At 42.5% G+C, this 12,342-nt stretch overlaps 1 protein-coding gene across 2 annotated transcripts; it reads left to right on the top strand.

Annotated features, from left to right (window-relative positions):
* The first annotated feature begins 1,440 nt into the window (after positions 1-1,440).
* hmgn3 (high mobility group nucleosomal binding domain 3) lies at positions 1,441-11,651 on the top strand. Of its 2 annotated transcripts, none has more exons than XM_080453612.1 (6): positions 1,441-1,597; positions 5,109-5,159; positions 5,442-5,471; positions 7,401-7,469; positions 8,862-8,957; positions 10,649-11,651. In XM_080453612.1, exons 1-6 carry the CDS (start codon positions 1,583-1,585, stop codon positions 10,694-10,696), a joined length of 309 nt encoding a protein of 102 aa, XP_080309738.1. In that variant the 5' UTR covers positions 1,441-1,582; the 3' UTR covers positions 10,697-11,651. The 2 variants fall into 2 exon arrangements, with proteins under 2 accessions (XP_080309738.1, XP_080309737.1); XM_080453611.1 differs by having other exon boundaries at positions 8,859-8,957.
* The last annotated feature ends 691 nt before the right edge of the window (positions 11,652-12,342 follow it).

The raw sequence follows: 12,342 nt of genomic DNA, 5'->3' as shown, positions 1-12,342 counted from the left end.
TATATATATATATATATATACAGTATATATACAGTATATAGATACTTAAGGAAAATACAAATCCAGCTGAAAATACACACATTTCAAGATTGTGACACCTGATAATATACAGGTTTTCCAACTTTGCTCACTCAAAGGGCAAATAAGGATATTTTCAATAAAGGCCAATGCTACATAAGCATTTAGGGGCATATTACCCCTTTTCAAAACCTGACTTTCATGAATTTGGTCCTGCTTTAAGTTTCAACAAGGTACCCCCACATATAACTGTACGTGTAGCTGGTAGCCAGCCTGTGATATTCTTGTATTTCAAGCTTCCTCAAAAGTGTCGATAACAACAAAATAAAAATGAAATAGGATAGGGAAGAAGGAAAATAATAATATGGGTAGGTCTGCTTTGCCAGTGGCAAATTACATGAGCTCACAGTCCGTATTAAGTGCCTGTCTGATATGTTATAATGAGGTCCATTTATTCTCATTTGTTCCACAATTACTTGACCACATCTACATAATAATGTCCATCTTTTATGTTAAATCTCTCAAATGTCAACTGTGGTGGGTCCCCACCCCTAATAAACATGGAGGAGGACGGATCAAGGGTCCCTAATAAAACCATAACCACAAGAGCAGCAGCTGATCTAAGTAACGATAATAACAATAGACCATTAAAGGAGGGAGAAACAGTGGTGGTGTTGTGTTGGTGGTGAGATAACAATGTCATCAGCAGAACAGTGTCTGTATTTCTAGATTCCTCACTTTGGGGCTACATTGATTTCTGCACGCCCTTCACAAGAAGACATACTGTCATACTGTACATAGTTCTTTGACACGCTCTGCCAAAAAAAACAAAACACACACACACACACACACACACACACACACACACACACACACACATTGTCCGCGTTATTTCCATTCCTTTGTGTTTTTTAGACTGGAATTCTTCTCGTTCCAGGGATCCGACACTGCCGAGATCCACCGAGAGAGTCGGTCACGTTTCCACCATTGGCGCGTGTGTGTCTTCTGTTCAGTTCTCTCTCTCAGCAGAACGGCAATAGCATCTATAGCCTAATTTTACTTTCTACCGTACGACGGTGCCGCGTGCCAAAAATAGCCAATCTACAAGCTCACATTTAACAATGGACGCGATGCCTTGTGAGCTTGTAGATCGGGGGTTTTCCGGCGCGCGGCGCCGCCGTACGGACGCACTACAACTCAAAGCACATTTCCACAAGCCAATGGACTGGCGGTTGATTTACAAAGAGCGCGGGGCCAATCAGAGAGTCGCCACGGAACTAGCCCTCGACCAATGAGCGCCGCCGTGTCATTTACATACAAGGGGGGAAGCCTGGCCAATCGGCGACGACTACGGGGTAGAAGATTCGGAGCGTTCTGGCCAATGGCCGAGCGAGGCTCGGAGTTTTGGGAGTGCATCTCATTAACATCTCATTATCGAAGGTGCTTTAGATATTGATCCTTGTATTCTGAGGTATAGTTCAAACTCACCTCTTGTTACCTTCACGTTTGACCTTCTTGTTCTGCCCCGGGGGGGAAGTTAGTCCGTAACGCAAAAACAGAAAAAATGCCTAAGAGAAAGGTGAGTGTTGTATACATTTTGTGTGGTACTTTTATCCGTCATATGTGGCTCACTTAATGTGAGTTTCTTCTCTGCATTAGAGGGAAATTAGCGGTGCGCGGTTTTTGGTGACGAACGAACGACGTCGAGGAGCAGGTGAAGCTGATGCCAAAGTTTTAGTTAATCGTCGTTTGCTGGTCTATCAGGTGCGGGGATTTTTTTTTAACGGGAGACTTAACACGTCGTAGCCCCAAACGTGTCCAACATGGGTCCATTAGACCAAATGAATCGTGTTATTTCATCTTTTTAATGTGCAAGTGCCATGTTCTTCTCAATGGCCGTTCTGGTGGTCGTTTTTTTTTTTTTTTTTTAATGTTCCACCACTTCCCTGTCCAGCACGGCACGGCTCTGCCTCTGGCACGGTGCGCACTGTGCCAAGTCTGGGTGGATGCCTGGATGGATGGATGCGTGTCAAACATGCACTTCATGCATGTTTGGCGTGTGATTTTTTTTGGGTCGATTTGAGGGAGGTGTAATTTAACACCGAAAACGCAAACCACCTCCCTTCGCCTTCCTTTCAGTCTATGTGGGTGATCATCATCATCAATGGCAGAAACACACCGCCACACACACACACACACACACACACACACACACACACACACACATCGCCACCAGCGGGCGGCTGAGCCGATCATAGAACAAACCCACATCCACAGAGAAAAAGAAAAGCGAGGATCACACTAGACAATATGCCGCTGTGAAAGAAGAGGGGCCGCGGTAACACTGTCCAAACAGCATTGTTATCAGTGCATTACATGGAAACTAGCTCTTCTGTCGTTGGAAAAAACTGCCATTGTCCGACCGCCACACTGTGTGTGCGCGCAGATTCGCCTTTGAGGACAGAGAATGGGGAGGGGGGGGGCATTAGGGGCGGAGGTCGTTGCTATGCAAATGATGCGATCGCAAAAAACCCCAACACATTTTCATCATTTTTGCATGGTTTATTATGCCTGCTGTAGCCCTGGAGCGAGAAGAAGTGTCTGAGCCACGTTTCTGTTTGAAACGTATCACGTCTGATTGCAACATGTATGGTTGTTTAATCATTTTTTAATCTGTCAATGGTTTATTATTAGGCTGAAAATAGGTGTATGCATCTAAACAGACAGCAGTCAATATTTACACCTTGATATGTGTATAATGCAAGCTGGGCGTATTGGGAACGTCCAGAGAGCTTTAAAAACGACATTTTAATACTTAATAAGCATAATATAGGCCTACATGTTATAACACGTCTTTAAATTGTTTAATATCAAATGCATAATATAGGCTACATAACATACGTGCTTAGCCTAAATTTTCATATTGCAATGTATTCCATTTTCACAAAATGTGTAGTCTTCAGAGCTTTTAGTGGTTATTTGAGGTGAGCACCACTGCCACCTTTTATGAATCAGGGCCCAGTTGAAAATCTCTGAATTTGTTTCTAAAATCTAATTTGTTTTTACATATTTAAAAAAAATATATTAATGTTATACTATCATTCAAATCTTAGTGTTTTGCCAATTATTTGGGGGCCCACTTGCAATACCTTCGCAGCCCACCAGTGGGCCCCGGCCTACAGGTTGGGAATGGCTGCTCTAGTGGTTCTCCACTGGTTCTTCAGTTTATTATAGGCACCTGTGATGGTATAGAACCAAAAAAGTTGGCTCATGTTTATGAGCCAAAGAACCACTTTTAGTGCTAATTAGCACCATTGTCTGTTTGGTGTGTGCTATTTATATTGTTTAAAGTTAAACACCAAATATGATCATCTCTGAGGTGCATAGGATGAGAAATGATACTATCAAAACTCAAAAGTGATAAGCAAGATAAAGCTAGGATGAAATTGAAATGTAATGAAATGAATGTAGTGTAGATCAGAAGTACAGCCCATTAATACTACTTGCCGGGAGACAATCTTCCCACATTCTTTATCCTCCTTGACCATGTTGTCTAAATTATTCCCTTTCACAAACGTGCCTGGACAGTGTTGGGTAATAACAGACCACATGTAATCAGAATCAGATTATGAAAAATAAGTAACTATAATTCAGCCCAGACTACATTCAGAAAAATGTGTAACTAGAGTATAGTTTGTCAGGGAATCTTTAAAATACGACAGTTTTCAACCCCCACCCCTGAGAGCTCAGCAGGACAGCCTGGGCCCCCTTTCTCTAAAAAAGTAATCCAAATGATAATGTTACTAATTACAAAGATTGAATTTGTATTTGTAATTTGTATTCAGTAGCTGACTACATTTCAAAGTAATCTGACCCAACCTTGGAGTAGATGAGGAATTGAAAATATTTTTTATGATGACTGCACTCCACCATGTGCAGACTTCTGGGTATGCATGTGCAATGCCTTAACTCTAATAAATAACTTTAAATTGGGGACATGGAAAAATCAGCTCAGTCAGTCCCTGCCTGTGCCAATGCTCAATGGCTATGTACAATTTCAGATAGATTGGCCAACCCATTGAGGAGAAAAGTGGATGCAGACAGACATTTAGGAGATTCTCTGCAGTTTTGTTTCTTTATTTAGAAAGAGAGGGTAGAGAGACGGGTAGCTGGAGATGGAGAGTAAGAATGACATGCTAACACAGGTCTCAGGACAGAATCAAACAGAGGGACTGTTACGTGGTCCAATTACAATTACGTGGTTGACGCACTATCCGGTCAACTACCGGCACGACTCAAATTGGATTTACACTGAGCAAAGAGGAAAAAGAACGTTCTTTCCACTTCTTTTGGACTGTTCCCCACTCCCTATTCTACAGTAGCTACATGTGACACTATAGCTACATGTGACACTATCCGTCACATGTACAGTAGGTGCAACCACACTGCAGCTCTCTGCTTGATGCTCCGTAACTCCCTACTATAGCTTTACAACAGGACCCGAATGTTTACCATGAAACTAGACAGTCAACAAGGAGACAGAAAACAGGATATGGTGGGATAAATATGCACACGTGCACACAAACATGCGGTTGCAGTATAAAGCCATGCCGCGCCACATTGGATGTCAAACCAAAGGACAAGGCCTTCACTGCCCTTAAAAGTTAAACAACCGTATCGGTAGTCTGAGATGCTTAGCCCATTGACTATGACCAAAGGCCTTTGCAGACATGGTGCGATTTTTCGTACCATGGCACCAAAATATATATATTTTAAAGAACACATGGTTCTCTATGACCTCATGCACACCGGCTCCGAATTTGCCGTGCGGCGGTGCGTTTTTTTTCCTCAATCGAACCCAGTTCGATTTGTGTGTCTTTTTGCATGCGGTAAAAACTCATTGACCAATCGCACCCTGTCTGCAAAGGCCTTAACAGTATACTTGACATTGCTGCCACCAATTTCCAAAGCACACCGTAGTCTGTTTGAAGCCACTGGATTCCATTATTTTCAATAAGGTATGTAAAGACCCAGTTCAGTTGAGAGTTTAAATTGATGTTCTCCAATGGTTTGGTTTGCTCTCTCCACAGTCTGCAGAGGGTGCCGAGGGCAAGGAGGCCTCTAAGGTCACAAAGCAAGAGGTAATTTTTTTGACTGTGCTTGTTGTGCAGATGTGTGTGGTGTGGTGTGCTGTGTTTTGCACTCTGAGCGTGTGTTTGTGTGCGTATGAATGAGATATTAACATGAACACAAACACATGAACACAAACACGGACAGGCTAATTACCTGGGACCCTGACACCTATCACTAAGCAAACACATATCACAAGCCCCTGAAGGTACAACTGATATCTCTCTCCCTGTCTCTCGCTCTATCTCTCTCTCTGTCCCTCTCACATCTCTGCTCATCCCTTGTTCCCGTAGCCCACCAGAAGGTCAGAGAGATTGTCAGTGGTAAGTTTTTGTGCTCCTCTCTGTCTTCACCTCTCTCCCTTTCCTTTCATTTACCTACCTCCCCTCAACCCGTTCCACACCCAGTCTTTTTGGATGCTGTGTTTAAAATGCCATATTACCATAACATAATGGAACAAAAATACAAATCAATTCCTCCATTTGATGGGAGTTGTGAGCATTTTACACCTCCCATAAAAGTATTCCCTGAAGACTTGGTCTGGATCCGTATGCATGTCTTATCTCTGTTGTCCTGGTTCCATCCTCTGTCCGGCCTTCTCTAAAAGGGCTATCTGTTTTTTATCTCTGTTGTCTTGTGCATGCTGGGTGTGTATTAGGGGCCGTGTCCACCGGGGCGTTTTTTCCTGGCTGAAAACGCCAAGGCGCTTGCCTAAAAACTAAACGAAAATATTTCAGCTCTCAGCAAACTCCAAAATGTGGCACTCCCATTGTAAACAATTCAAAACATACGCTGCACTCAGGAAAAAACGTCTTGTTGGACACTGTTGCCCCTTAAAGATGCTTTATTTGAACAGCATGTTCTTGTAACCATGTTTTGTTACAAAAATAATTTGCATGTAATTATGGAATAATTTCTATGTATGTACTACTATATTTATGTACTTTTGCATGTGTCTTGAAATTGTTACTGTTGTTCATGTAAGTATTATTGTTCAATTATTTCCGTTTTGACTATGATTATCTGTAGTGATCTAGTGGTTAGCCAACCTCTGGTGTTCTAGTGTGGATAGAATTAACATGATGTGCATAATTGAACTATAAAAGTTAAAAAGGGAGAGTATTATCTAAATCTATCTTTAAACATAGCCTATTTTGTGCATAGAACCCAGCAGATTTTACAAAGTGAAGCAGAGATATTCTGAGAGAACGTCATATGAGTTACATTTGTCACAGCTAAATCAGCTAGTAGCTTCAGCGGAAATGTCAACAGCACATAGTTGTGCAGTGGTTCAGTGTTAAATTCCATAATTAAAAAACCTTTGCATCAGACCCTCACATCCAAGCTAATATGTCACAAAATGTAGCCACTTAAACCCCAGCACTCTTATTGCTGCGGCGCATTGTCGTTTGTCGATCTGCTATTTTCAGCGAAAGCTTTCCCCACAATAACAGAAAACAGAAAATACACTAGAATAGAGCCCTGAGGGACTCCGGTCAACCATATAGGGTTTAAGTGGTTAAGTTTTCTCTGCCCTGTTGACTTTTTTGGGGGCTGGGCAACCAATGTTGGCCTGGGGGGGTGAGTGTAGAAAACCCACATCGAGTTCACTGGGAGAGCAGATCCCCTACCCGCTGGGAAACAGCCCCCCAAGTCAACCGGCATGGGTCACTAGTGTCCAAGGGGACAGGGTCCCTGAATTTCCTTCAAGGGAGCAATATAGGTTTATCTTATCTCTTAGTGCAGCGACAAGGAGATGATCCCTCGCCCACTACCAAGAACAGTGCCAATTGTGTTAGTTGGAGTGCGAGCCATGCTGGTGGCACCACTGCCGGGATTTGAACCTAGGTCTCTGACTGTGGCGGTGGGTGAATGCCAACCGGACAATCCTGTTGACAGTTTTTAACACGTTTTTTTTGGCTCGGTCAGTAGGTCAGTACAGTGTTGAGAGACTTGAAAGAGAAGCTCATAAGACAAATCATGTCATTTAACCTCGATTCAAATGTAGGACATCGAAAATACGCGATCTACATTAAAAGAGACAGTAAGCCATTGAGTTTCCACAAAATGCATCCATCCTGACCGAGAAGCGACTGCAGAGACTTCCTCATCACTAGGTGTGGAGGTCATGATGTACAGGGAACAGTTAAGGACAGCACATTAGGTCAAAGTGATTTCCCTAATGTCCTGGACTGGTAGGACTGCATTCTTCATGCTAGCTCAGTGCTAACAGAGCTCTGTCTAACCTGCAGAAACCTGCTCCACCCAAGACTGAGAAGTCTGAGAAGTCTGAGATCAAACCCAAGAAGGCAGTTGTCAAGGTAAAACGCATGCACGCACACTCGCACACACACCCGTTCCACACCCATATTATTTATTCACCAATAAGCCAAACAGTGAGCCTCCTTCACCACTACAGTAGCTATGTGCATGACTGAGAGCTATGAGAGCTACTAGAGTATGAAATAAACATTTCAGGCTGATAGCGATTAAGATATTTTGGAGAACTGAAAGGCAGTTTTTCTCTTTCTCTAATCCATATCTCCCTATTTTACATTTCAAGCAGTTACAGCAGTCTTACTGACTATTTCACTGAAATGTTTGCATTTTAATTGGCCAATAATGCACAGTTCAAAGTTGCATTTCACAACTTTGCATTCAACAAAATTACTTCACAATCGTCCACATGTGCTCATAATACACACACACACAATGCATAGCCACTAGGAAGGATGTTTGGTGAGCTTTATTTTCATCTGTGCACTTTCACAGTGTTTAGCATTAAAAGTTAAGGGTTAGGGTTTGAGTCGACTAGCCTAGATGCAATCTTAGACCAGATTTCCTATTCTAAAACCCATTGTGAATATGCGATTTGTGGGAGTATTATAATATAACAATCATATGATATGTCTATATTTCTCTGTGAATTGTTTTTGAATTACAATGGGTAATTAACATCATACAATGTGCATCATTATCTATTTTGAAAAAAACAAAAACTAATTATACAGTATATGGTAGAAAATGCAATTATCAGCCCGATATATCAGTCAATTCGATATATCAAACTACTTCTATTACGTACACCTAGAGATAACCATTGATTGATTGATTGACATTTTTATTGAAATAGGTATAAATGTAATAGAATTCATATACACACATAAATCAAAAGGATGTGTGTGTGTGTGTGTGTGTGTGTGTGTGTGTGTGTGTGTGTGTGTGTGTGTGGGTGTGTGGGTGGGTGGGTGGGTGGGTGTTTGTGAGTGAGTGAAAAAAAAGGACAAATCCGCACAACAGCTTAGCTCAGAAAAACATTTTTATGTAGCAAAAAGCATCGGTGCATCACTCGGTACAACAACGTTTCGGTCAAACAGTTTTGCCTTCCTCATCTGAGGACATGATTTTGCTTATCCTGTCCTGCACCAGCGCCAACTCGATGTGCACAACATTGTCGGTTGCACTGTGTGTGTGTGTGTGTGTGTGTGTGTGTGTGTGTGTGTGTGTGTGTGTGTGTGTGTGTGTGTGTTGTGAGACATACTTTGTGGACACTCACAGTCAAAAATTTAGATGGGGATGTGCATGGAAAGCAGATTTTATTTTTTCATGTTTGGTTATATTCCTAAAACAGGCAAAGACTTTAAGCATTTGCATGCTGTTTGCATTTTGCACTGCCCTGTTCTGTTTGCTAATTGGTTGCTTCCGGACAGAAGCCGGTGGACGATAAGGGGATGAAGGCAAAGAAAGGAGGAATGAAGGGGAAGAAGGACGATGGTCCCGCTCAGAATGGAGAACCCAAGACTGGGGAGGTAAGAGAATGAAGCAATATCACACCAGATTGAGTGCTGTTACTCCAGTGGTTCTCAAACTTTTTCACATCAAGGACTCACAAATTAATATCTGTTTGGCCTCGGAACCTAGCCTGGTAAAACCCCTCCCTCCGGAAAATCTAATTTCCATGAAATAAATTACAAATTAGATTTCCGGAGGGAGGGTTTACCAGGCTACTCGGAACCCCCATCTGGAACTATTTAGTGCCAGGGACCCCCATGCAAGATTTTCAAAAATGTTCACATTTGTTCAAGATTTGTTTGAAAATAGCAGACCTACAAGCTCACAACACATTGTGGGACTCCACTTTGAGAACCACTGTGTTATACTGTATATCTGTATGGATGTAATTCGGTCGTAGGTCTAGGGTAATCACCCATAAACTGAGAATACGGTTTATGATTTTGCGAATAATTGTGTCATATCTGGACGTTTCTTCAGCTCAATTGACAGAAAGCTAGCAATATATAGCCTAAACGCGGAATACCGCCTGACTAGGTAGTCTGACAGCTACCGTAATTGTTAGCTATAGCTTGCGTATTGACAGTGCTGTTGTACTGGATATCTGCACTCATGGAATGCCTCTTTTCTAATCACATGACTCGAACGGACCAAACTGTTCTATAATGTAGAACATCAATGTTTATATACAATTAAAACGTGAAAATATACATTTTCATGGAAGGCAATTAACTAATGACCTCTTCCCCACTTCCGTTTTGTGAACCTTTGTGTAATCCACATAAACCACATCCATACTCCTCACTGTTACTCAATTACATCTGTTTACATTCACCAATACACGCACTGTCATCGTCTCATATGTGAATTTACACACACACACACACACACACACACACACACACACACACACACACACACACACACATACACACAGATCTATGTGTCTCGTCCAAGTGTCAGTGTGTCCTCCATCAGAAGCATTTCTCCCTCTATGATGTCAGTGAGGGGGCAGAGCGAGACAGTCAGAGTCAAGGGTACGGTAGTGTTTGTGTGTGTGTTTCACCCCCAGCTGTGCCGTGCCTTTTCCTTGCTAACACGTTACTGATAGCATGTTTACAGCAACTGAGTGAACATTTGACCCGTGTGCTTTGCAGTGCTGTGAATGTTTGTTTTTATGTGAGAGAAACGAGGAGAAAATACAGAGAATGAATGGGTTTGGAATGGTTATTTCCATGTGGAGTGGACCCCGGGTGTAATTGAATCTCCCCAGCAGGACGTTTGGTCGCTGCCGCTTATGGTGGTTGGCGCAAATGGTTGAGAGACGTCCGCCTCCCCCAATGGCTGATCAGCGGAAGATGAAAGGAGGAATTTACTTAATGTGGAACTGTCGCCGTAACAGCCACTTGCCACCTTCTATTATGATTCACTTGTTGAGCTCACATCATCAACTACTAGAGATGAACAGTTCTCTCTTACTCTTTCTCTTATCTATGACCTAAAGCACAAAGTAGACTTTCATTAACTCCATTGACCATATTCACACACAGCAGCCATTGTGTTCTTAGACGAAAATGTCCTCCATGTAAATATTGTCAACACTGCTCCTCACAGATGCAACGACCAGCAAACACAGATTGATTTGAGTTGTTCATTGAGACGCATGCTGTGCCTAATGTTGTTTATTTTACCCGGTTCTTCCTTCCAGGTAACTGAGGTGACGGAGGAGGCTTCTGAGGAGGAGGAGAAGGAGTAAAAAACAAAGAGGGTGGGGGGGGGCACGTCTCAAGAAGACTCCCTCCCCTCCTCCACTCCACGGCAGCAAAGCGTCTTTTTTTACTGAGGTTTTTGTAAACATGCTGACATTTTTTTTAGACTTGTGATAGTAGAGATGGATAACCAGCGAGCCCCTACTCTTCTCCCCGTGTTTATTATGCTCAACTTTCCTCTGTTCTGTAAACCTTAGCTACATGCTTCTCACAATCCAAAAGTGCAGGATTAATTGATTCATTTTTTCCCTCATCAAAATGGCCGCAAATGTTCATCATCTTGCCCAGAGGTGGGCTGTTAAATGAGACGTTTATGTCCTCGAAAACTGGTTCTGCCCACATTCTTAGCCGTTCTACTTTCGCAAGATGGTCCTTGTTTGGCACCCGGGCACTGGACCGAAGAGACGCTGAAATCTAAAATCACCATGATTTATAAATTTGCCCCTGATGGTGAAGGTTGGGATTTGAGCATATGACCTGTAGCCAACAAACACAGCTCTGGTAAACGGGCTCAAACCGTGTTTATGTTCCGTCAGAGGGCAACCGTGGAGAACATCTGCAAAATTTTGATTCAAGTCGTTTTTGGACCTTACCTTGGACCTTAGGTCTTTAACCCCCTTCGTTCTGCATACTGTTGTTGTGTGTGCATGTGTGCGTGTGTGTGTACATGTGTGAGCGAGTGTTTCATGGATCCCTGTTTTCTTTTTTTCTCTGATTTACTTTGTTCAGTTTTCTTCACACTGACCCCTGACTCACCCCCACCCCCCCAACCCCTTCCCACACACGCACACACACCCCGGCCCCCCTGCAGAGTGACATACAGTAGCAATAATGAGTGGTGCTTCTGTTCAAGAAGACTCGATTGGCTTTGGACCCTCTGGGCTTCTCTGAGTTTCATCCTGTTGGGCAAATATTTTGAAATAAAAGAGAACGTTGATGTCACATGGGTTGTTTGTGTATTCTGTTTATGTGTGTCCTCATTTATCTCTGAAATAAGTCACGGTGTGCAAAGCTTTTTTCCCACAGCCTAATGTGATGCAGAGTGGTTCTCAAACCTTTCCATGTCAAGGACCTCCAAATTAATATGTATTTGGCCGCGGATCCCCATCTGAAAATATTTTGTGCCAGGGACCCCCGTACAAGATTTGTGTTGTTAAAAATGTTTTAAAAATATTAAAAAAACGAAACAAAAAATAGCCGATCTACCACAATAAGTTTAAAAAAACTAAACAAAAAATAGCCGATCTACCACAATACGTTGTGAGAATATGTATTTAGAGTTAAAGTGGTTAAACTGATTTTGATTCTCTATTAACTAATTAGGGGGGAAGTATCCGCCTCCTTGTTACATCCACTGTGATTGCTTTATTTGTGTTCCTCCGCTTGTGCTTTGTTTGGTTTCCATGGAAAAGTCAGGTACCAGCTTAAACGTATGTGAATGCATGTGTGTTGTTGTATGAACAGTGAGGTGTGAGGGCTGCATTAGTGTTCCATTACAATGCGTTCATGTTCAGTCACTTTGCAAGCCTCACAAAGCCAAAAATGTGTGTGTGTGTGTGTGTGTGTGTGTGTGTGTGTGTGTGTGTGTGTGTGTGTGTGTGTGTGTGTGTGTGTTGTGTGTGAGAGGTCGGCA

Source organism: Gymnoscopelus braueri (genome assembly GCF_963280865.1).
Source record: "Gymnoscopelus braueri genome assembly, chromosome: 16".
NCBI classification, from domain to species: domain Eukaryota; kingdom Metazoa; phylum Chordata; class Actinopteri; order Myctophiformes; family Myctophidae; genus Gymnoscopelus; species Gymnoscopelus braueri.
This window is presented reverse-complemented; position numbering and strand designations above follow the sequence as displayed.

Excerpts from the sequence above, each read along its gene's own strand:
- hmgn3 (XM_080453611.1), top strand. Across the intron at positions 5,160-5,441 it reads CTAAGGTCACAAAGCAAGAG|CCCACCAGAAGGTCAGAGAG; the intron begins GTAATTTTTTTG and ends TTGTTCCCGTAG. Across the intron at positions 7,470-8,858 it reads CCAAGAAGGCAGTTGTCAAG|AAGCCGGTGGACGATAAGGG; the intron begins GTAAAACGCATG and ends GCTTCCGGACAG.